Source organism: Trichechus manatus, unplaced genomic scaffold (assembly GCF_000243295.1).
Source record: "Trichechus manatus latirostris isolate Lorelei unplaced genomic scaffold, TriManLat1.0 scaffold00043, whole genome shotgun sequence".
Lineage (NCBI taxonomy): Eukaryota > Metazoa > Chordata > Mammalia > Sirenia > Trichechidae > Trichechus > Trichechus manatus.
The window spans coordinates 10,088,878-10,113,818 of record NW_004443979.1 but is presented as its reverse complement, the minus strand read 5'-3'; the positions used below and the strand labels follow the sequence as shown (position 1 = coordinate 10,113,818).

Genomic DNA, 24,941 nt, shown 5'->3' with positions numbered 1-24,941 from the left:
TCCCTGATGGAGCAGTAGAACAATGGGATGCAGAACTCAAATTCTAGTAAGAAGACCAGACTTAATGGTCTGACTGAGACTGGAAGAACCCCAGAAAGCATGGCCCCTGGATTCTCTATCAGCCCAAAACTAAAACAGTTTCTGAGGCCAACTTTTCAGACAGGATTGGACTGGACTGTGGGACATAAGGTAGCACTCGTGAGGACATAAAGTGATACTTGTAAAGAATGTGCCTCTTAGAAAAGTAGATACAAGAGACCAAAGGGGCAGCTTCTGTCCAGAGGTGAGATGGGAAGGCAGAGAGAGTTAGGAGCTGACTGAATGTTCATGGGGAATCGGGCGGAGGGGAGGAGTGTGCTGTCACAGAATTGGGTGAGCGGTTGGGGTCTCATAACAATGTACGTAAAAAAAAAAAATTTTTGTATGGGAGACTAACTTGAAATGTAAACTTCATTTAATTACAACAATAACAAAAAATCAGCATGTGACACCGCAGTATTTTTCAAATATAACCATTTTTTTCCTTTTAAAGGAGTCCCTAAATTCTTAAAAAGTGTACTTTTCTTAACTGACCATATTTTTCACACTAGTGCCATTAGTTCCTTGTTTCAAAGCTTAATCATGACTTAGCTTTTCATCCCTTCAATTCAATTATTAACATACTATCTTAGTGAAGAAAATGGGAAACTCTATCTCTACCATAACCTCCTCGTATTCTTGGTCCTCTTGATTGTCATCTTCATTCTCATCATCTTCCTCATCTGGCTCAGGCAAGTCTTCATCATCATCTAGCTCGGCTAACAGAGTACTGGCACGGCAGCTATCAAGGAAATCTAGAAAACAAAACAACAACCTGACTGTCAACACATGATGAAGTTACTTTAGTTACTGGTTTTACAACTCAAAAAAACCCAAACCCGATGCCATCAAGTCCATTTTGACTCATGGTGACCCCATATGTTAGAGAACTGCACCATAAAGGTTTTCTTGGCTGTAATCTTCACAGAAGCAGATCACCAGGCCTTTCTTCTAGGGAGCTGCTGGTTGGGTTCAAACCACCAACCTTTAGGTTAGTAGCCAAGGGCAAACCGTTTGCAAAAGCCAAGACCTATTGGTTTTATAAAACAACAGTAAAACTCAAGAGGGACAAGCATGCTTACAGGCAGGAGAGGTATTTAACAAGTAAACAAATAAATAGATAAACTGTAAAAAAAATCTTAGGAGGGAAAAGAACAGAATTAAGTCAGTCAGTGAGACCTGCATTTAAATTCTAACTCTGCTAATTACTAGTTGTGTGACCTGGAAGGTTACATAATGATGTTATTGTTGGTGTTATTAGGTGCCGCTGAGTCAGTTCCAACCCATAGAGACCCTATGCACAACAGAATAAACAGTGCCCAGTCCTGCACCATCCTCATAATCCTTGCTATGCTTCAGCCCACTGTTGCAGCCACTATGTCATCCATCTGATCAAGGGTCTTCCTCTTTTTCACGACCCGCTACTTTACCAAGCATGATGTCCTTCTCCAGGGACTGATCCCTCCTGACAACATGTCCAAAGTGTGTGAGACATAGTGTCGTCATCCTTGCTTCTAAGGAGCATTCTGGTTGTACTTCTTCCAAGACAGATTTGCTCATACTTTTAGCAGTCCGTGGCATACTCAATATTCTTTGCCAACACTACAATTCAAAGGCATCAATTCTTTTTCAGTCTTCCTTATTCATCGTCCAGCTTTCGCACGCGAGGCGATTGGAAACACCATGGCTTGGGTGAGGCACACCTTAGTCTTCAAGGTGACATCTTTGCTTTGTAACACTTTAAAGAAGTCTTTTGCAGCAGATGTGACCAATGCAATGCGTCTCTTGATTTCCTGACTGCTGCTTCCATGGGTGTTGACTGTGGATCCAAGTAAAATGAAATCCCTAACAACTTCAATCTTTTCTCCGTTTATCATGTTGCTTACTGGGCTGGTTGTGAAGATTTCTGTTTTCCTTACCTTGAGGTGTAATCCACACTAGTCTGTGATCTTCATCAGTAACTGCTTCAAGTCCTCTTCAATTTCAGCAAGCAAGGTTGTATCATCTGCATATCACAGGTTGTTAATGAGCCTTCCTCCAATCCTGATGCCCTGTTCTTCTTCATATAGTCTATCTAGTTTCTTGGATTACTTGCCCAGCATACAGATTGAAAAAGTACAGTGAAATGATACAACCCTGACGCATACCCTTCCTAACTTCAAACCATGTGGAAGCCCCTTGTTCTGTTCAAACGACTGCCTTTTGATCCATGCACAGGTTCCTCATGAGCACAATTAAGCGTTCTGGAATTTCCCATTCCTCGCAATGTTATCCATAATTTGTTATGAGCCACACAGTCAAATGCCTTCGCATAGTCATTAAAACACAGATAAACATCACGCCCACCAAGATGGTGATTATCAAACAATCAGAAGATAATAAGCGTTGGTGAGGATGTGGAAAAAACAGAATTGTCTCATATACTGCTGGTGGAAATGTAAGATGGTGCAGCTACTGTGGAAAACAGGTTGGCAGTTCCTCAAAAAGTTAAACACTTTCCTACCAGATGACTCAGCAATCCTACTCCTAGTTATATACCAAAAAACTTGACAGCAAGGACTCAAGAAGATACTTGTTCACCACAATACCCAAAAGACAGAAACAACTGAAGGGTTAATCAAACGATGAATGGATGAACAAATTATGGTATATAAATACAATATTACTTGGCCATAAAGTGGAATGAAATTCTAATACATGCTATAACATAGATGAACTGAACAAAAATAAGGCAGACACAAAAGGACAGATATTATGGTTCTACTTATATGAAATATCCAGAATAGGCAAATTCCTAGAGACAAAGTAGATCAGAAGTTATGAGGATTGGAGGCAGGTGAAAATGGAGAGTTATTGCCTAAGGGGTGCAGAGCTTCTGTTTCGAGTGATGACAAAAATTCAAAAACAGATGGTGGTGATGGTTGCAAAACATTGTAAATGTAGTTAATGCTACTGACTGTCCACTTTAAAATGGATAATATTGCAAATTTTAACGTTCTCTATATTTTAATACAATTTTTAAAAACAGCAAAAATTTTACATTGTCCCACATAAATGAAGATGCTGACAAGTTATTCTTCACAAGAACTGAAACCAAAATGAGAAATAAAGGGATTAAAACAGGAGAGGTTTTTACCAGGTCGAAGGGGAAAAAAAATCTTAACGTAACACCAGACTTGAACAATGGATAAAAGGTATCTTCTGTATTCCAAAGGCACTTCCAGAAGATAATTTAATTCGTTTCTAAGGTATACACTTGTTAACACTTTAATGCTCTGAAACCACACTATGTCTTAACAAGCAATGGTAGTCACAGCTGAATTGGCAGCACTTTTCTTATTTAGTGACATAAAACGATGACATGTTGTATAATCACTGGCTTCTTAGATTTGATGAAATTTATTACTCCCTAATATATGTAAGGCACCACTAAGCTCCCAGGAGTTTAAGCAGTGGTCCTCATAAACATAATGTGATGGTAGACAAAATAAATCAATTTCATTTTTGGTTTATACGGAAATAATCTAACCTTACATAATGAAATTCTATCTCTAATATGTTATATTCACTGAAGTCAGAATTTTTTTACTCATCTTCTTTTCTCATTTACCAGACAGTATAAAAACTGAGTGATATAAAAGAGTTTCTTATTTCATAGATTTGGCCATATCATACAATGAAATCATGCCCCTCAATACATAACACAGTAAAAGTCTGCACATATAGAAGTTCTCTTGTAAGATGGACATTAACCTGATCCTTCATACTAGCAGTCTTAAAGACTCTTTTAGTTTTAGGAATACAGAAAAGAAACTTTTCATCACCTAACAATAACTGTAAACCCTGACTAGTAGCCGTAACTTTTTCCCTAATGTTTCCCACTAGCACACCTACAAGCGTCTTAAACTTCACGATCAAGAATTAAATTTTTAAAGTTAACATATATAACAAATGAGTAGGAAGGGGCAGAGAGCCTCCATTAAGAATACTACAATGGAAAATAACTTATCCAATGAATTTACCATACTTTGGTGTAATAATCATCATTATTTTGCTGCACACACATTTAATATGAAAAGCAGATGCAGAGAAATGTAATGACTTTCCTAAAACCATAGAACATCAGATCATATTCCTGGCTTAGATCAGGAGAGGCCACATTCTCAGGAAAAAGAAAACATATTAAAATGGAACATAAACAGATAAAATATATTCTCATATAAATTTTCTTGACTTTGAAATTATAAAAGAGAATTAAAAAAAAAAAAAAAGGAACGGGCAATGTGATCAAAATTGTGTGCCACAAACATGAAAGTTTACAGAGCCAACTAGCTTCCCACTCAACAATTTTATACACATTTTGTTTTGTGACATTACCTGTAATCCCCTCAATGCGACAGGACTCTATCCCCTTCCTCCCTGGGTTCCCTGTTTCCATTCACCCATCTTTCTTGTCCCTTCCTGCCTTCTGAACTTTGTTGGGAGTGTAAAGTTTTAAGTCAATTTGTCAATTGCTCTTTTAGAAATTTATCCTAAGGAAATATACAAAAATACAATTCAAGGATGCTCAAATATAACAATGTTTCTGGTAATGAAAAAATCTACAACTTAACTAGCCAAAATGCAGAATTTACTAAATAATTATTATGTAGTCAAACAGTAGAATATTTGATAGCCAATACAAATGTTACAGAAACCCATAAAATGATGTAAAAATATTTTCACAATGTACTGAGTAAAAACAGCAGGCTATAAAGAATATAATCCCTTTGTTAAAAAAAATAAATGAGCATATACATCAGATGATATGTTTCAAATGATAACAGTGGTAGTCTACTCAAACAATGACCTCATCTACCCTGAGACAAGAACTAGATGGTGCCTGGCTACTACTATCAACCATTTGAATCAGAGATGGATCCTAATAGAATTGGAGAAAAATGTGAAACAGAACTCAAATTCTTAAAAAGTCCAGACTTACTGGACCAGTTGAGACTAGAAGACTCCCTGAGACTATCGTTCTGAGATACTCTTTAAACCTTAAATCAAAAATATCCCTTGAGGTCACCTTTTAGCTAAATAACAGACTGGCTCATAAAATAAAGACTATCACTCATGAGTAATGAGCTCCTTTAAAAAGTCATTTATATGAGACCAAATGATCAAAAATTACTCTCAAACAAAGATGAGAAGGTAAGGGGGCAGGGAAACCAGAGTACTGGAAATGGTACAACCAGAACAGAATGAATGAGAATGACGACACATTATGAAAATTGTAACCAATATCACTGAATAATCTGTGTAGAAATTGTTAAAATGGGAACCTAATTTGCTGTGTAAACTTTCACCTTAAACAGTATTATTAAAAAAAAAAAAAAAAAGATAACAGTGGTTATCTCTGGGAGGTGAGGATTAGCTGATTTTTATTTTCTTCTACACGTTCTATAAAGAAGTATTACTTTGCCAATAAAGTAGAGTGAGTTGATTAGAAGTATGTATTTTAATCAAATCAAATGGTTTTACAACTCTGATTACAGTATGGAAGCATAATGATGTAAATATAGAACTTTCTAACCAAAGCTTAATTACTTATTTTAAAAATTCGTGTTACCTACTTAAGGAATTATTTCCAAAAGACCTTGATAATGTAGAAAAAATATCACTTACTCTTATTTCTATTTTTCTCTGTCAAAGGTGAAAACAAATACCTTTGTTATTATGGCTCTTCAACAAAAATTTATTAGTAACAAAAGGCAAAAAAGGTTGACACAAAAGCTCCTAGATGTCTGCTTTGTTTATAATCAGATAATTTCTTAACAGTTTCTCACACCACTGTGAGTTTTTCTGTCGAATAAGAAGATACCGTATTTGTAAGAAAAGAGAATTATTTTCTAACCCTAAGGTAAAAACATCCTAGGAGAAAACATAATAAATGCATCCTGTGTAAATATCTAAATATTTTAATTTTGAACTATAACTTACCATATAAGGAGTACTCAGCCTCCTGACCTGTGTCACTCTCGCTGGAGGTTGATGTGAGGCTGGTGGTTAAAGTATTACTTAATGTCTGGCCAACTGATAAAACTGTTGTTGCTGTAGCTACATTGCTGCTACTAGTAACACTGGATGTTGACATAGTCACTGTTGATGTAGTACCAGGTGTGGTCAAATTAGGGAAACTCTGAGCACCCATAAGAGGAGAGGCTAAAGATAAAAATGAAGCAAATCAGTACAAATACGTGTGATTGTATGAATCTTAGAAAAAGCAGGTTTTATATTTATAAAAAGGAGTAAGGCCATGAAACACAATAATAATGAAAAGGCTGAAGAGCAACAACTTTGGGAACCCAACTGAAATCCAACTAAAAATTGATTTTTATAACACTATGTTTTTCAAAAAATTAAACCTAACTTTTTTTAAAAAAGTAAAACAAGCAATGAAAAAATAACTCCCAATGATGTTTTACAAGGGAATTACTTTGACCCATTAATAGCTTAAATTAGAATAACCTTCAAAGGCTACAATCAATTTGGGATCTAAGTAAAAGCTATACCAATGTAACGCTCTGTTTTCAATGAACTATGATAATATTTGGAGCCCTGGTGGCACAGTGGTTAAGAGCTTGGCTGCTAACCAAAAGGTCAGCAGTTTAAATCCACCAGCTTCTCCTTGGAAACCCTATGGGGCAGTTCTATTCTGTCCTAGAGGGTCACTATGAGTCGTAATCAACTCAACAGCAATGGGTTTGTTTTTTTTTTTTTTGTATGATAATATTTAAGTTATCTAATCTCTTATGCAACTTTAATTAATCACTTATTATAGAAGAATGAAAAAGTGTGTTATTATTTTATCCTTTCAGAATAAGAGGTTCCTTATCACATCTGAATTCTTAAAATACTATGATTCTTTAGAACTCAACTTCATATTTCCAGAAACACTAAATCTGACGTTGCAGCTAACATGGTTACTGACCTAATTAAAGACTACAGCCAGCACCCACTGAACAAGAGACCCTACTCAGAGTGAAAAAAGCATTGGGTTCCACAAGGAAAAGCTCACTTACTTGCTGTGCTCATCACATTCCTCCCCAAAGTATTAGTGTTGTTATCACTGCTGCTTCGGCTTAGATTCATGTTGTTCGTGGCATTAGTCCGTGCTATGTTTGCCACTCTCCTTACAAAACTTTCCAAGCTAGATGTTTCTCTTGAGGATAGGTTAGGTACACTTGCACTAGAGCTCATGGGGGCCCCAGCAGCCAACAAAGAACTCACTGACAGTCTGTTACTTGCTGAAGAGCTAAGGGGTCGTTGTGAAGCTGCTTCTTTATTAGTTAAGTCAGATACTGAACTAACATCAGGAGAGCTAACACTAACAATTCCCATGGATATTGCACTAGACTCCCCAGGAGTACGGACAGAACTATCAGGGCCTAACTTCCTTTCAGCATTTTCACTTCCCGTTTCCGCTGTCAAGGTGCTGGTGCTGGCACTGGAAGATGACCCTACTTCTGCTTGAGGGACGTTTTCAGCAGATGAAAGAACAACAATCGGTTCATGGACATCAGCTCCTGAAACTATACTGTGCTCCATTACAATTTCTGATCTCCGTTCCGTTTTGGTCGAACCCAAGCTGATGTCGCTGCTACTGGCCACGCTACACACAGAACTGCTGCTTCCTTTTCTACTTGAGGAGCCTGCAGCAGCAGATGTCTTGTCTGGACAGTTGTTTTTCACCAAGCTGCTCCATGATTGCGTTGTGCCTGAAACAGTGGATGAAACAGGTTTGGGTGATGCCACTGTATCAGGGTCGTACCCTGGTGCAAGCTTGAGGTCAAATTTTCCTTCTGCGCCCATACGGTAAGAGTTTGAGCCACCAGCATCCCAGGTGACATCAATCCAGCCTGGAAAGGGACAGGAGTTTGTGAGACCCAGCAGAAAGCAGATAGGAGCGTGTCAGACAGTAGCTCCACATATGGGATCAGCTTTTCATCAGTGCTGTATTTTTGAATTTCTACAGTCATTTAAGGTTTGCCAACTAAAATTAAATATAAATTACTGGACTCTAATCAATTCATTCTTTGATTATATATGATTAGGCTAGCTACCTAAAAACCTGTATTATTTGACTCTCGTGATACAACTATGTAAAAAAAAGAAATATGTATTGTATACAAAGTTTCTGGGAAACTTAAAATTCTTTTTATTTCCCTTATTTCAGAACTGTTCACTGTGATGATATTTAAAAACAATGTAAGGGTCATATTTACATCTACCGAGGTATCTTTTAAATGGAAGAACTATTTAAAGACTTAAAAACAAAACAAAAGCTAGAGACAAATAGTAAAATACTACAACTTCAGCAAGTATAGACGGCGTCTAAGTTTTTTTTTAATTGCTAGATATAATTATGTGGTCAAATGACATTTCTAGAAAAAAGTGCTGGTTCACCACCAATTTCTTAGTTTGTACTAAATCGTCTAATTGACAGATAAAATACTGAAATATCACTGTAGAAATTTTAGGTCACTAGCTCAAATAAAACACTAAGTGAGCATTTCGGTTGTGTTCTCAAAGTTCAGTCGTTACTTGGTTCTGTTATGATTAAGTCTAATAAATTTGAATAAGCACATTAAGCTCTAAAGTCAAAATTAAAAAGCATGCTAAGCTCTTTATTACACAACCTATATGCTAAAGCTAATAACATAAAAGAACTAATGAGAATAATGACATTCAATCCATATTTACTAGTACTTGGAAAATAAAACTTACTCTTTTTCAATAAAGAAAGCTAATTAACTTCCAAAAGCAAGACAATAAATTTGCCTATTAGAAAAGAAATTAATAGACATTTTACAATCTTACTTTAGCTTTATAAGCTAATTACTTCAGGGAAAAAAACACATAAAAAATCATTTTGTTAAATATAAAGTCTTTATGAAGTTTAGAAAACACATAAACACACACACACAAACTAACAAGCCAAGTTCATATATGTATTCGATGAGGCTCAGCGGGGTATAAGTAACAATGAATTATTTATGCAAATTATCTGCATTTGAGTTCTTTGAGGGGAAAACTGATTGCCCCAAATGCACCTACGTAGCTTAGGTGTGATTTCAATTGCCTCAATTTACTCTGTATGATGAAATAACATCTGAAGAACCACATTTAACTATCTCTTCTGCTACATGGAAAAGTATGATAAAAGGCAAAGTTCAGAAACATATTCCGATCCCAAATAAAAATGACAACTGTATTGTATTAATTGGTCCAAATATTAATTGGTCCCAAACTGATCATTTATTTCAGAGCAGTTACCAAAATGTATAGTCATGTTTATTTGTTTTACCCAGGGAGGTAGGGGATCATACTTTTTTGTTGACTGCTGTATATCTGAAGTCTAACAAAGCATCTTTACATAGTAGGCACTTGGTATTTGTGGAATAAATGATAATCTTACCAACACAGACTCTTTAAAAAAAGAAACAGATTTAATTGACATAACATGGAAAAATAATTTAAAACACAACAACAACAACATAAACCACTTATATGAGGCTTTGGAATGTGTTTAAACTGATACCTCAAACTTGAAGGAACTAAAACCTAAAAAAAAAGGGCACAAACATATACTGTACATAACTGTCACAAAACCCTCAACTCCTCCTACCCCACAAGATAGTTTATAAATAAATAAATAAGTAAATATGAACAGCCATTATTAGAAACAGTTGGCTTAAGTATTTGGAAGCTAAGAACACTCTCTGACAAAGGTTTTAAAGCATGACTTAACAGGAATGGCTATCTTGGTCAGCCAGAATGCCAAATTCCTACATTTGTCAATCAGCAAAAGCAAGCCTTTCTTGATTGCTATACTGTGCATTAAAATTCCAGTTTTCCTATGCAGTGCTTCAGTTGGCTCCAGCTAAAAAAAAAAAACACCCTGTACTTACTTATCCTCAACTGGTCTACTCTCATCAAGTCACATCAAGACTAACAATTTAGGGGAGAAAGAACATTGAAGTATTTCATTAAGAAGCCTAAAAATGGCAGCATCTGAAATTTCTCAGTTGAATGGTACTAATATCTCAAATATTACTAGTATTTATAAATATTGGCAGTTACATATATGCTCACTATAAACCCGTTATGATAACAATGATTTGCAATTAGGGTATGACTATACAGAAACTCATTTTTTAAAAGTGCATTCAGTGGTGTGGTAATTTGAGGAAAATAATCTTAACAGCCACGTAATCAAAGGGTTTATTTAAACAAGTAAATGCCATTATCATGTAAAATATTAATATATTAAGATAGTAAATGCTACTCATTCTCCTAAGCACTGTCACTTCAATTACAAATCTTTCCATATTTGGTATACATTGAGAATATAAACATTTTTCTATATATTTTTTTTAATGCTAGGTAAAATGGATAAGAACCCACTACTGCTTAGGTAAATTATCTGCTAATAAATCAGCCTATAGTTCTAAGAAAAAAAATCAGCCACTACAGTCGTCTCTGAGAGTTAACAGCAATTTATTAAGTGGGTATAGACTTCCCATAAAATATACAGCATCAAAGATAAAAACGAAATTGATTTAAAAACAATGACCTTTACAAAACATGTAAGTGAAAAATCCCAAAGAAAAGCTGGTAGACTAAGACACACTGTGAAATATCTCATAACGTACTAATAGACAAAGAGGCTATGGTTATTATTGTATGTTTTACTGAAAAATGAGTAATTAAAAATGATAATACTTCAGCTTCTACATGACTTATACTAAAATATTACTGTCTGATTCCTGTGAAGCTACCAAGACAAGGAAAAGCATAAGAAATTAAAATAAAATCCAGAGGAAACATGTGAATACTAAACAAAACAAAAAAACAGAAAATATGTTTTAAGGATATTCAACTTACAGTAACTTGTTAACCACTTCAAAAAATTAGCAGTAAGTTTCTGGTCAAAACCCAAGAATTTGAAATTTTTCCTTATTTCTAAATAAATGCTTTTTCCATTTTTAACATGAAATCATTAGATCAGTTCTTCTATGTAGTGCTGGTATGTTTATAAAATGTATGAATTATCCAAAAGTAACAAAAAAAAGAAATTTTATTATGTACATACTTGGTTTCTACACTTTAAACGCTAGGCACCTACTCACCATTATGTAGTTCTCCTGTGACGGTGCCTTCCCCCTGTGGGTTGCCATCCTGATCTCGCCACTTCCAGTCAAGGCCTCGGATCACACGAGCCCCTGGAACCATGTATTTTAGAACCTGGGAGCGTACCAGACGTCTCTGTCTTCTAAGATTAGCTTCTGCTTCCTTAGCTGCCTTTCCTGTAAGGTGGAAATTGGAGCAATACCATAAACAAAATCAATTTTTATAAATTAATTAAATTTCTAAATTTAATTAATGATTAAGTTATAAGTCAAATCCTATCAGCTCTTTACCTAGCTGATCTTCACATACTCCATTTACAGTACCATAAAGTTCGAATCCAGACAGTGAGAGGTAGTGTGTTTGTCCACTAGCATTCTTCCCCATCTGTTTTATTCTCACATGTCGCCACCCTTGTTTCTCATCTTTAGGTGGATCAAGAGGCCAGGTTGCTGTTGACCTGTAAATATGTTAGGGAAAACATTTTGTAATGTATTAAAACAAATGAAAAAGATGATCAAGGTGGGTAAGATTTTTTACATAATAGAAACTGTGGGAAAAATAAACTTCCATTATTTAGTCAATAGTTTGTAACAAAAAACAAGAAAATAAAGGAGGAAAAAAGTAGGCACGAAAAATTAAACATGAAATGTTTAAATGTATACTATGTAATCTGATTCATAACATTCAGTGTTCTATGACTAATAGAATCTAAGGAAATAAGAAATTTTAAAAGAGTAATAAACCCTTTAAAGATTTTTTTAAAATTCTTGCAAAGATTTAAATTTTGTATTAAAATTTTAACTTTAAAGCTTGAAAAGTTTACCTATTAATCCTAACGTTAAGAAGCTCCTTCCACAATGTATCAAATGTGAAAAGCAAAAAGCAATTAACTTCACAGTCTACCCCTCAAAATGTGCCACAGACAATGTACAATTAAAACATACTAGAACTAACATTTTAGAAATTACTGGACTTTTGTCCGAAAAAAAATATATATATATATAATCAATATATAAAATTCAGGAAGAGAGATAAATGAAAATAAGAAAACAAAAAATTCAGCTATAATTCCATAACCAGAAATAGCCATCGTTAATTTTTTGAACATTCATATGTATGTGAATATATAGTTTAGTAAAAAACAAATGCCATTTTTTTGTTTCTGTTAGTATGCTATATATACACTATGTATCAATTTTTAAAAATCAATAGGCTAAGCTTTCTACTGACAGTCAGTCTAAAGCTTTTGACAAAATTTTGGTAAAGCCAGTACTTTAAAGTTTTAGTGCTTAAACTATAGAATCAAGTGATTTTGTGTTTAGGAAAAAAAACCTTACTTCAACATTTCACAAAGACGAGAGCTCCAAGGGTATACAATTATAAACAAAACAAAAACAAAAACAAATTTAGCTCTTTATTGAGCTTTCCAATTTTCAAAGACTCCTCAACTAACCCTGGTTCATTGAGACTGCAGTCATCAACATGGGTATACAAAGAAGTCCAGTTCTGTCCATCTTTGGATACCTGGAAAACCCAATTTCTCAGTGCAGACCTTCCATAACCACGAGCATGACGAAGTGTATATGCTGATGGTATCACCCACAGACCCAGATCTATGGCAAACCAAGCATTCTTATCATCGTTGCTATGACAATTTAAAGCTGAATTATCACGACTTAAAATGTCTTCTAAGCGGCCATAAGGTAGATTTCTTCCTTCTGATGATGTTACTACTACAAGTCCATACGCAGCTGGATTTACCCATTCATATGCAGTTCTACACAGAAATTTAAAAAAATACATCAGTTAACACTGTTAAAATAATTACATTTATGCACATTAGCTTTTTTAAATATAAAATTGTATTAATTTAAATAAAATTCTTTAAGTAGTAATTTAAACATTTTTTTTCTTCATAAATATAATTTAGGTAATTTTAAATTTATCCTATAAGACAAAATGCGTTAAAACAGCAGGATGCACAAAAAAAGATTCATACACAACATGATGAAATAAATCAATGTCCCTGAATTATCCATGTAAAACTGTTGAACTGGCAAATGGTTTATTTATATATATATATATATATATTTTAACCACTAAAAAAAATTTTTTTAACAGTTCATAATTTTATTCTACTACCTAGAATTCTCTTTCCAAGTGAATGTGGTCACTCTAGATTAATAAAGAATAACTCACTTGGCATTTGTCCCAATCCAGTAAATAATTCCATTTTCATCAAAATCATGCTGGTGCCGAAATACAAAATTTTGGCCCTCTCTTAATTTTCGAACAAAAACAAATGAAGATCGGTCAAAATCATACCACTGCTTTGCTACCTAAAACAAAGAAATTATGCAAAATATTAACTTTATTAATGTCTGCAAATTTATTACTCATTTTTTCTATCCCTTTAATGTGAATTGTTTTTTTATTAGAAGCGATGCTCATTAAAGCATATCTGAAAAAACACAAACCAAAAAGAGCCATAACCAAAACACTCTAATACCATAGAGCATTTACATTAGTCTATCATTTCAATGCAAAGAATTGAACAGTCTTGCTCATACTTTACATAAATATTTTTCTATTATCATTATATTTTATACATTTTAATAGCTATATAGTACTCAAATGAATTCATTATTTCAGTATTACAAATAACTAATAAACATCTTTATGTAGAAAGCATTTATGGTACATATAAGATTATTTTCTTAGAACAGATTCCTAGAAATGGAATCGAACTGTATCACTATAATCTCTGGATACCTATTTCTCAAATCAGTTCTCTAAAGGGCAGAGAATGCCATGCCCTTGCCATAAGCTCACCATTTTCAAGAGATACTGTTCTAGAGATTCAACCGTAGCTAAAGGCTCCATCTTCAACATTCTGCCAGTTCGGTCTATCAAAGCAGTTTCACCGGGTGCACGCTCCAACCGAAATCTTAATCTTCTTGTAAGTATCTACAAAGAAATGATCAAAATACTTCAGAAAATACCTTGCCTTTTTCCTTAGAATTATACAAACGAACATAATTTAGATTTATAAAGCATAACCAGAAAGGAAGGATGAATGAACAAATGTGTTTTCTATTAAATGCTTAAGGAAAAAAAAGGGAGGGGCCCCTGAATAAGTGATAATGGCTATCAAGAAAGAAACAAAGTTAACTGGCTAGAATTTCTATACAACTTCAACAGTATGTGGTTTAAACAAAACTATAAAATACTTTAACAGAAGTATTACATATCTAACTTGTAAGTTTCACTATTCCAGGTAAGTTTTTGAAAAGTAGCTGCTGAGCTAATTATCTTCTTCATAGCTAGACTATATTAAATAATCTATGGCTAATAAACTTTAAAAAATACAAGATAACCTTTAATCCAATACATTCTAGTAAGCAACAAGTATGGACTAGCAATTTTAGGTAGCTTCATTTCTGTACCAATCTTAACTAATTCCTAGAAAGACATAACTAAATATATGTACGTGTATTTTAAGGAGCTGGTGGCACAGTGGTTAACAGAGCAGCTGCAAACCAAAAGGCCAGCAGTTGGAATCCACCAGCTATTCCTTGGAAGCCCTATGGGGCAGCTGTACTCTGTCACACATGGCAACATTATGAGTCAAAAACTGACCTGATGGCACACAATAACAACAATGTGTACTCCAGTAGGACTGCAGACTGCAAAACTACCAGAAAGTACATTCCTAGCATCCCAGGCTTTGGATCTTGTACAAATGCCTAAAAATCAGAAGTGTGTAATAAAAGATGTTGGTCCTCCTAGGACTGTAAAAGCATCCAAATTCCGAATCTTTGTGATCCACTGCCACCTCACTGATGTACCAGGGATAAAACCTAAAAAGGGATGGACCATAAAGCAGTCCCCTAGATGCTCTCTATTAACTGTCTGAAACAAAATAAAAGTAGCCTTGTACATCTTGTTTAATATACCTACAATGTCAAGTGTACCAAATGTAATATAAAACCCGGGGCAAGCTCTCTAGTCTGGGGCTAATGCTAAAGTAACACTACTGGGTTCTCAGGAGAAGGCAAGTTTTGTTTGTGTGAGCAGGCACTCTTTGAGCAAATGTAGATTGTTAGTCACTAATTAAAGGCTGCTGCATAGTAAAGAATCTATTCCATGCAACCTAAGGCAGGATAGAGTGGATAAAGGCAAGATTCAAGACAGAAGGACTCGCTAGAAATTACTGAACCCACAGACGTAATAAAAATTTGAGCTGGAATGTCAGCTGTTTGTTTTGTTTGTTCACATCTGTATCGCACCTTCTAACAAAATAATGGAATGAATGAATGAGAACGTCAACCAAATAATGTCTCAGGAGAAAAGAGACTATAAAACTAAGCGATGACAGCTTTCCCAAAGGATCAATGGAAATGGAAAAAGCGGAGGCCATCCGGCTCTAACCAATGACACTGAGAAATTCTATTTTTTTTTTTTAAAAAAAGTGTGCTTAAAATATTTTCGTATTTTTTAAATATGTTGATACACACAGAGACAAGGAAGGGACTTGATTCATAATTCCAGAACAGGGAACTCTTTTCTCTGCTTTCTCCACTGACAGAGTATCTTTTTCCGTTTATGATCTACCAAATATGATTACTTACAATAAATACTTACTAAGTAAATAAATGCATCACTTTCCATAGTGATTTTTTTTTTAACGAAGGGAAATTTATTTCCTCACAGTCAAAGTAGGCTAAAAGTCCAAATTCAGGGCGTCAGCTCCAGGGGAAGGCTTTTTCTCTCTGTCGGCCTTCTCTTCGGTGTTCCCCTGGACTAGGAGCTTCTCTGCGTAGGGACCCCAGTCCAAAAGACGAGTTCTGCTCCCGGCACTGCTTTCTTGATGGTATGAGGTCCCCCTGTCTCTCTGCTCACTTCTGTCTTTCATATCTCAAGAGATTGCCTCAGGATACAATCCAGTCTTTTAGATCCAGTCCTGCCTTACTAACAAAACTGCCACCCATCCTCCCTCATTAACATCATAGAGGCAGGATTTACAACCTATAGGAAAACCACAGAATACCAGGAATCATGGCCCAGCCAAACTGATACACACATTTTTGGGGGGATATAATTCAATCCATGACATTCCACCCTTTGGCCACCAAAAAATCACATCCTTGCAACATGGAAAACATATTCATCTCATCATATCATAGCAAAAGTCTTAACTCCAAGTCCAAAATCCAAAAATTCCTCTTAATCTGTGAACTCTAGAATACAAATTATCTGCTTCCAAAGGTACAATGGCAGAACAGGCACAAGCTAGACATTTCCATTACAAATGGGAGAAACTGCAGGGAAAGAAGTGGTAACAGGCACTAAGCAAGTCAGCAGAACACATTACATTAGCCCTCAAGGCTTTGAAAATAATCCTCTGTTCTCTGAGACAATTTACCCGATGGCCCTGCCCTCCAGACTCTAGGTATTGGTCACAGTCTCTGGATTTTGAGTGGAGGCCCCTCGGCCCTGGGCTTCAGCTCCGCCTTCCAGGCCCGCTGGGACAGCAACTCTGCTCCCTCGGCTTTAGGTGCACCATTCTCCTAGTCCATTGCAGTGACAACTCCACCCTTAGAAACACCAGAGGCCATGGCTCCACCCTTTGAAACCCCTGAGGTCATGGCCATACCTTTTGAGACTGAAGCAGCTCGGCTTCTTGTGTCCCTTGTCTCTTCAGCTTCTGCTTCCTATGGCCTCTCATCCCTCGGGCCTGAGGCCCGCATCTGCCCTGCTGTGGCAAGCGTTCCAAAGCTCAGTAGCTCCACTGGTAAGTGCCCAAAGCCTTCTGTGCACAGGCACCCAGCTCCCTCACTCCATGGGTCAGCAAGCCTAGCCCCACGGATAAGTGCCTGGAGGCACCCCACTCCGCCAGGAAGCCTCCCACGCACAGGCACTCAGCTCTCTCGCTCCGTGGGTCGGCTCCCGTGCCATCTTGCACGGGTCTCCTGGTTCTGCTGCTGTTGGTTCTCTGCCGCTGCTGGTCCTCTGTCACTGCCGCCCGTCTATCCATTCACAGTTTTAAAACCGCTTCCACACTTTAGGTATCTGTTAGAGCAGCACCCCACTCTCTCAGTACCAAATTCTGTCTTAGTCATCTAGTGCTGCCATAACAGAAATACCACAAGTGGATGGTTTTAACGAAGAGAAATTTGTTTCCTCACAGTCAAAGTAGGCTAAAAGTCCAAATTCAGGGCGTCAGCTCCAGGGGAAGGCTTTTTCTCTCTGTCGGCCTTCTTCTCATCGATGTTCCCCCGGACTAGGAGCTTCTCTGTGCAAGGACCCCAGTCCAAAGGACGCGCTCTGCTCCTGGCACTGCTTTTTTAATGGTATTTTCCATAGTGATTTGATTAAACAAAATAGAGTGGAAATACCAAAACATTCAAGAGTCACTAAAAAGATCAATCAAATGACATTTAAGTCAAAGTTTTTAAAGATTAAACAGAATTATTTTAATCCAACATGAAAGTAAAAGAACTTTTTAAGAAGTATAAGAATGTTCCTAACTACATTCAGCTCAATAACTTAGACTGTATTTTTCATGGTTACCTGGAGGTTATATGTGGATCCTGGTGTATCATACAAATGGAGAGGTAGACGTTCAATAGATTCTAGTACAGCAATTAACTTTCGAATTAATGCAACTGCTGGTCGACTGTTAGGAAAAAAAAAAATTGTCAAAAGTTTCTATAAGACTGCCTGTAAAAGTTCATGCAGTAATTGCAGTTATTAACCTCAGACGTCTAGACCCTACTTTGCCCATGAACACAAAGAGAAGCTTAATTTTGTATTAAACTACTTCTAACTCTGTATTAGACAGATACTTACACAACTCAACTTCAAGAATAAAATATTTCATTTTTCTAATAAAATTCTTATTAACTGCATTCAAAGCAGATATGTGTTTTTTTAAAGTTTAGGCGATTTTATTATGAAAAATTTGATACATACAAAACCATATGCAATGGTAAAGTTTTAAAAAGAATATTTGATAGCAAGGGAATAATAAGATCTACTTTCTCACATATTATTGGTAAAAGTGTAAATTGGCATAATCTTTCTAGAAAATAATGTGACAATCTGTATCAAGAATTTTTAAAAATTACTATAACTTTTGACACAGTAATACTACTACATAAATGTATGGAAAAGGATGGTTCTACTGAGACTAGTTTTAATATTAGTAATAATTTGCAAAGAACTGAAATGTTCAATATAGGAATGTTCCAATAAACTATATGTAAAATGTAATATGCATTAATTAAAATGGTACATGAAATTAAATTTCAGTTATTATGAAAAAAATTCAATCACACACAAAAGAAGACAAAATAGTATGATGAACCCCCATCAACCCATGACCCAGCTTCTCAACAACTATCTACTAATGATCCACGTGAAGGAACCTATCTATATCCCCACCCACTTCTCTCCTTCCCATACACTTTGAAGAAAATGCCATACAGCATATCATTTTATCCAGAAATATTTTCAGTATGTACCCTAAAAAAGAATTCTTTAAAAAAAAACATAAATTAGATAAAAAGAACAATTATTACTTAATGTCATCATGTAATCATTTTTCAAATTTCAAATGTATCTCAAATAGAAATGTAATTTAAATGGTGATCAGCTGTATTCATAGCCAAAATATAATTTAACCCTCTTTTATTCCATTAGATTAAGAAAATATTTCTCAAAAATTTCCTCTTATTTTACATTTGCATTATAAACTACTTTTTTATTAAATTTTATTAAAATTTGTTTAATTTCATTAAAACTTTAGTTCCTATTGTGTGTATAAACATTATATTAGACTCTATTTTACAGAAAGTGTACCATCTGTGTAAACACTGCAAATATCAAATATAAAGAAATTTGAAGTTTTACCTTTCATCATCTTCATTTTCACTGAAGGCTGTTTTGAAAACATTTATTCTTTCTACCAGTTGACTACAATCTTGTTTGACATCTAAATCCATGCTCTAAAAAAAAAAAAGTAGAAAGTACAAAAAAAAAAAACCTTTTTTAACTGGAATCTATCAAAAACTCATGCAGAGATGAATATTAATATTATCATAAAAATTATCAACAAAACCTGAGTAGAATCATTATGGGGCCCTGGTGGCGGAGTGGTTTAAGTGTTTGGCTGCTAACCAATAGGTTGGCAGTTCAAATCCACCAGCTGCTGTGTGGGAACCCTGCAGGGCAGTTCCACTCTGTCCTATAGGGTCGCTATGAATCGGAATCAACTCGATGGCAAAGGGTTTGTGTTTTTTGGGGGCTTAAAATTATTATATGTTACAGTGTAGTCAGCAATTATTCTGCTAAATCAGTGTTCACCAAAATGTAGCATGAAAGGTGATTTCAGATGATATATGGACATTTTCCATTTTAACAGTACATATTTGGTGAGTAGTAGAAAAAATATAACTGGTGTTACCAAAACCATGATTTCATAGATATTACTGAATGATATGTCATGTATCACTATAATTTTATAAATGTAAACAAATTCAAATGGTAAAATTAACGAACAAGATATGAGACTGAAGTTAACAAAGTGGATCTTAAGAGTGTACCACCAGATATAATGATTAAGATCAAGAAATTCAGTCTCATCTACCCCGAGACCTGAAGAACTAGATGGTGCCCACCGATTGTTCTAATCAGGGCCACAAAAGATAAACCAATAGAAAAGGAGAAGGATGTAGAACAGAACTCAAACTCTTAAAAAGTCCAGACTCACTGGACCAGTTGAGATTGGAGGACTCCCTGAGACTACTGTCCTGAGATACTCCTTAAACCTGGAACCGAAACTATCTCCTGAGGTCACCTTTTAGTGAAATAACAGACAGGCACACAAAATAAAGGATATTATCCGTGAGTATGATCCTGTTAAAAAACCACCCATCTATATGAGACTAAAAGATCAGCAATTATTCTAAAACAAAGATGAGAAGATAAGGGGGCGGGCAAACTAGAATACTGGCAATGGAACAACCAGAATGCAATTAAAAAGAATGCTGACACACTGTTAAAAATGTACTAATGTCACTGAACAATATATCTAGAAATTGTCAAATGGGAACCTAATTTACTGTGTAAATTTTCACCAAAATTACAATTGAAATATTATTTTTTTTAAAAATCAAGAAATTAAAGAGGCAAGTAGAACTGAAGGGGGAGAAAATTTTCACTTCTTATAAGTGTATTCTGTTGGAATGTGTTGCAATAAATATATACAATTTCTTTCATTAAAATAAAAGATTTTTATCATAATAGATATTCAGAATAGACAAAACTGAACATAAACATAAGGTTATTAACAAATACTTCTGTCAAATATTCATATAAACTTCCTAAACTATCAATGTTCATAAATTACTTTTATGGCATATAATTTAGGTACTTAAGAAGGAAGATCTGTAGACTTAGTTCCTTTTACATTAACTTATGCCCTGCTGGTGCAGTAGTTAAGCGTTTGGCTGCTAACCAAAAGGTCAGCAGTTCAAATCCACCAGCCACTCCTTGGAAACGTATGGTGCAGTTCTACTCTATCCTATAGGGTCGCTATGAGTTGGAATCAACTTGACGGCAACGGGTTTTATGAAGAAATTAGAGCAGCAAAAAATAACATTGAATCTTAAGCTAAAGTGAGTGTTTTATTCAATAGAACCTCGAACAGATTATAAATGGGGAACTTAGAAATCAAAGTAGACTCAATTACTTAATTCAGCTGGCTTAAACTAAGGATACTACTTAAAGAAAAGGTTGGAGAAATTATAAATATTAACATTTATTACTCAGCTCTTTAATATTTCTTGACAAAACAAACTAAAAGTCTCTCTGCTATCAATAGTTTTTAAACTTTTCACTTCTCTACTACATGATAAACTTACATTGTTTAAAACAGTAAGAAGTGCTTGTACCAAGCCACTACTGCACATTTCATATGGTGAAATTGTGTTTTCATCCTTCAAAAGTACAATTAGGTTTTCTAAAGCTGTCTTCATTAAATCTCTCCAAGTGTTCTCACCTTCAATACACTAAGGGAAAAAAAAAAAATTAATAAACACAATAAAAAAAATAAGCATACCTCTTAAAATACTTTATGCTAATAAATTAGACAGTAAACATTAAGAAGTTCAAAGTATTAAATTATCTCTATCAGGGGTCAACAAGCTTTTTTGTAAAGGATCAGACAGTGAATACTTTAGATTTAAGAGCCACACAGTCTCTGTCACAACTAAACAAATAAGTAGCCAAAGCAGTCACAAACAATATTTAAATGAACATGTGTTCCAATAAAACTTTATTTATGGACACTGAAATTTGATTTTCATATAATGTTCATGTGCCATAAAACAGTATTTGTCTTTTCATTTCTTTTCAACCACTTAAAAATATAAAAACCATTCTGAGCCCACAAGCCATACAAAAACAGATAGTAGGATATATTTTGCCCATATGCTGTAGTTTTCCAACCCCTAAACAATACCTAGAATATAAAAGATAGAGGAGAAAACAGTAAACTAAGATTCACTGTGTGTCATAAAATCTAGAATCTATAATGTAGACATACTTGTCTATTTGTATGAAGTTCCCAAGATGACTCTAACTGAGTTGCTATGTTTCTGAGTGTTACCACTACTCCACGAGGCATGCTTTCAACAGCTTTAAAGTGGTCATCATATAAATCCCGAGCCATAGTTCGTACCTACCAAAATAAACAAAGCAAGTTGGAATTTTCACTATAATTAACAATTTTACCAAATAGTCCCTTCCACATGTATATATACAACTTTAAGAATTAAAATGTTTGTGCCATATCAACTTTCAAAAAATGTTACTACTTCCATTCACATTATGTCAAAAGTTCTAACAGTTGAAAAAGTTCCTTAGTAGATTTTAGTATCATGTTAACTGAAATAAACTCCTATAATTTTCATTTTCAATTATTTAAACTTCATATTCATATATCAAATAGGTGTTCACTTCATCTAAATCAAATTTACACAATCTGTAAAAAATTAAATGTTGTTCTTTTTACAAAAGTAACCTGTTTAGAGTAAAACAATTTGAAAACATAAATAAACTAAAAGAAGAAAATTAAACCACCTGTAATCCCATAAGCCAAAGTCAACTCTGAGTATTCGCTCCGAGTATAACTTAGGTTTCGTGTCTTCTTTCTATTTGTAAATTCACATCTAGTGTACATGACAATCATACTTACAAATTTCACTGTGAGAAGGTATGATCGTATTTTTGGGCACTGATTACCTCTGATTCAAGTTAAAATAAAGGTATTTGAGAAAACAACCCATACATGTCCCAGGATTGAGGCTGATGAAATTTAGTACATAACACTCTTTTAAAATGTATGCTTGGACAGGGTAAATTTAGGATTTATCTGATTTCATTTAAATCACAAACTAACCTAGTATATTTTTTAATGTAATAAAAAAAAATTTAGTCCCAAAACTATTTAATAATACCTGTTCCACTCCATTTTGTTATGCTTTTCAGAATTAAAAGATAGGAAGGTTCTGTGTACTAAACAACTTTGACGACACAATTTCTTCATAAAACAGCTTAAATAAACCCTATTAAAAATAATAGTTAAAATTATTTTTACCTGTAATTACTACATTTTGATAGGTACTTCTTTCATACACAGAAGAACAGCCACTTGATCAGTGAGTGGCTACCAATTTAAGTTCAAGAAATTAAATCAATGATCATGTATTTTCAAGGAACTGAAAACATAATGAGACTGTTCTCAGTGATTTATTTTTCTTTTATATTATGAAACTTCAGTTCCCTATGATTTAACCTAAAACTGGCTGTTTAATATAACATATTAAGTATTTCAAGAAACTCTTGAGTAGCTGAGTGGTATTAAGCTTTATTAAGAATTACTTAGGCCAAATTCCATTTAGTATCTAGTGGCTATCTTCAACTGAGATAGTTCTTTTTCAAATGCCCATAATAAGGCTTGAATTAGAAGAAATCTCTGGCCTCACACTCTTTTTAAATACATACAGAAGCAATAATGAGATAATATATACAGCTATAGAGGTAATACACATTCCTAAAAAAAAAAAAAAAAAAATTATATCTATTTTCTTTCCAAGGTCTAGCATCTGGAAGTATCTTTCAGATGACCCAGCATGCGTATTAACAACTGGAACTGAAGACATGAACACCTTCATCTAAAAAATACTGCTCCAAATAAAACCCATTATTACCACTTCTATGGCCAAAGCCATAAGAAACACAAGTACCCTCCCCTAATCCCAAACACATACAACACATTCTTTACATACTATATTAGACAAACTATTTTATATCACTATTGCAGGCACTATTATAGGACTCTTAACTATGAGAATATTTTATTCTAAAAAAATGAAACAACATACAAGAACAATTTACATAAATCAAGATAAAAATATGCTAGCCATATTTTTAAAAAAACTTGCGTAACTGATAGGTGGAACTTAAAATTAAGATTGTGATTTTGAAAGTGTAGCCAATAATGCATATGTTCCTGAATCTTTTTGAAACAGCATTTTCATCTAAGATGCCATTTTAAAACTAAGCATCAAAATAATCTCTATCTAGAACCAAGCATTCAATTTGTTGTATCACTAAGTATTAAATCGGGATTGCAAAATGTAATGATGTGTTTTCAACAGCATTTATCACTAATAATAATTTCAGTACAAGTTTAAAGTTTCTGTGATATTAATAACTCAAATAAATTATTTGAATTTTATCTCATATTTTTATTTTCCACTTTGTTGTAGTATTGTATTTAGTACACGTATAAAAATTGTAAATATACATGTATTATAGAAAATAAAATAATGAACTTAGAAAAAGCAAAACTAAAAATATGTTAGAGTAGGTCAAGTTACATTTGCTCAATTTTTTAAATGTTTATAATCTACCACTCAAACTTTACCAAGTCACTATAAGCGACAGAAAAACAGGACATCTCACAAATATACCTTTTGCTTTGTTTTTTCTAACTTAGATTTCAGTTTTCTGCCTCTTTTGCCAGTCCAGCCAGTCACAAATTCTGAACCTTTTAAAAAAAAAAAAAAGGCATGTCATAGAGCACACATTATACAATTTAACATATACATTTACTCTTACTGCTAAACCTACATACCCACATACTTACCCAGAGAAGTTTCTGCAGTGAATGAATGTTTAGTTCCTCTATTAGATTCAAATACAAAACCAGGTAGATCTTCTTTCAATATTGTAGCCTGCTGACCATCGGAGTTATGAATAGCAATTTCTCCTTCTTTCAAACATGTTAGTGACCAATTGCCTACAGTAAGTTTAGTGGGTCCTAGTGCTGACAGTATAGGCTGACTTGAAGTAGATGGCTTTACTTGACCTCGGGCTCTTTGTAACTTCTCTAAGAATTCACTTCTGCTTTCTATAAAGACAAAATGCTTGTGGTAAATCTCATTTATTTCAAATACTCCATGTTTCAAAATAAAAGAAATTACCAACTAGAATACCAATTTTACAATACAGAAGATTAACAGAGTTTAGTTCTTTGGTATCTTCCCAAGAGTTTTATACCAATTTTAAAAAACAAAACTTAATTAACAGAATTTAGTTCTTTGGTATCCTCCCACCAG

At 34.4% G+C, this 24,941-nt stretch overlaps 1 protein-coding gene across 5 annotated transcripts in view; it reads right to left on the bottom strand.

The window, feature by feature from the left end:
- Window positions 1–24,941, bottom strand: part of HECTD1 (HECT domain E3 ubiquitin protein ligase 1) — a 103,731-nt gene that overhangs the window by 26,696 nt on the left and 52,094 nt on the right. For 3 of the 5 annotated variants that reach the window (XM_023731486.1, XM_023731487.1, XM_023731490.1), the window contains exons 14-27: window positions 24,470–24,733; window positions 24,294–24,370; window positions 21,863–21,997; window positions 21,180–21,326; window positions 19,168–19,262; window positions 17,827–17,932; window positions 14,086–14,220; window positions 13,453–13,592; window positions 12,707–13,030; window positions 11,544–11,710; window positions 11,253–11,429; window positions 7,143–7,979; window positions 6,061–6,282; window positions 700–833 (exon numbers count right to left, since the gene is read on the bottom strand). In XM_023731486.1, coding sequence (XP_023587254.1) covers window positions 700–833; window positions 6,061–6,282; window positions 7,143–7,979; window positions 11,253–11,429; window positions 11,544–11,710; window positions 12,707–13,030; window positions 13,453–13,592; window positions 14,086–14,220; window positions 17,827–17,932; window positions 19,168–19,262; window positions 21,180–21,326; window positions 21,863–21,997; window positions 24,294–24,370; window positions 24,470–24,733 — 2,960 coding nt within the window. The remainder of the gene's footprint in view (window positions 1–699; window positions 834–6,060; window positions 6,283–7,142; window positions 7,980–11,252; window positions 11,430–11,543; window positions 11,711–12,706; window positions 13,031–13,452; window positions 13,593–14,085; window positions 14,221–17,826; window positions 17,933–19,167; window positions 19,263–21,179; window positions 21,327–21,862; window positions 21,998–24,293; window positions 24,371–24,469; window positions 24,734–24,941) is intronic. The other 2 variants (XM_023731488.1, XM_023731489.1) reach the window with 2 other exon arrangements.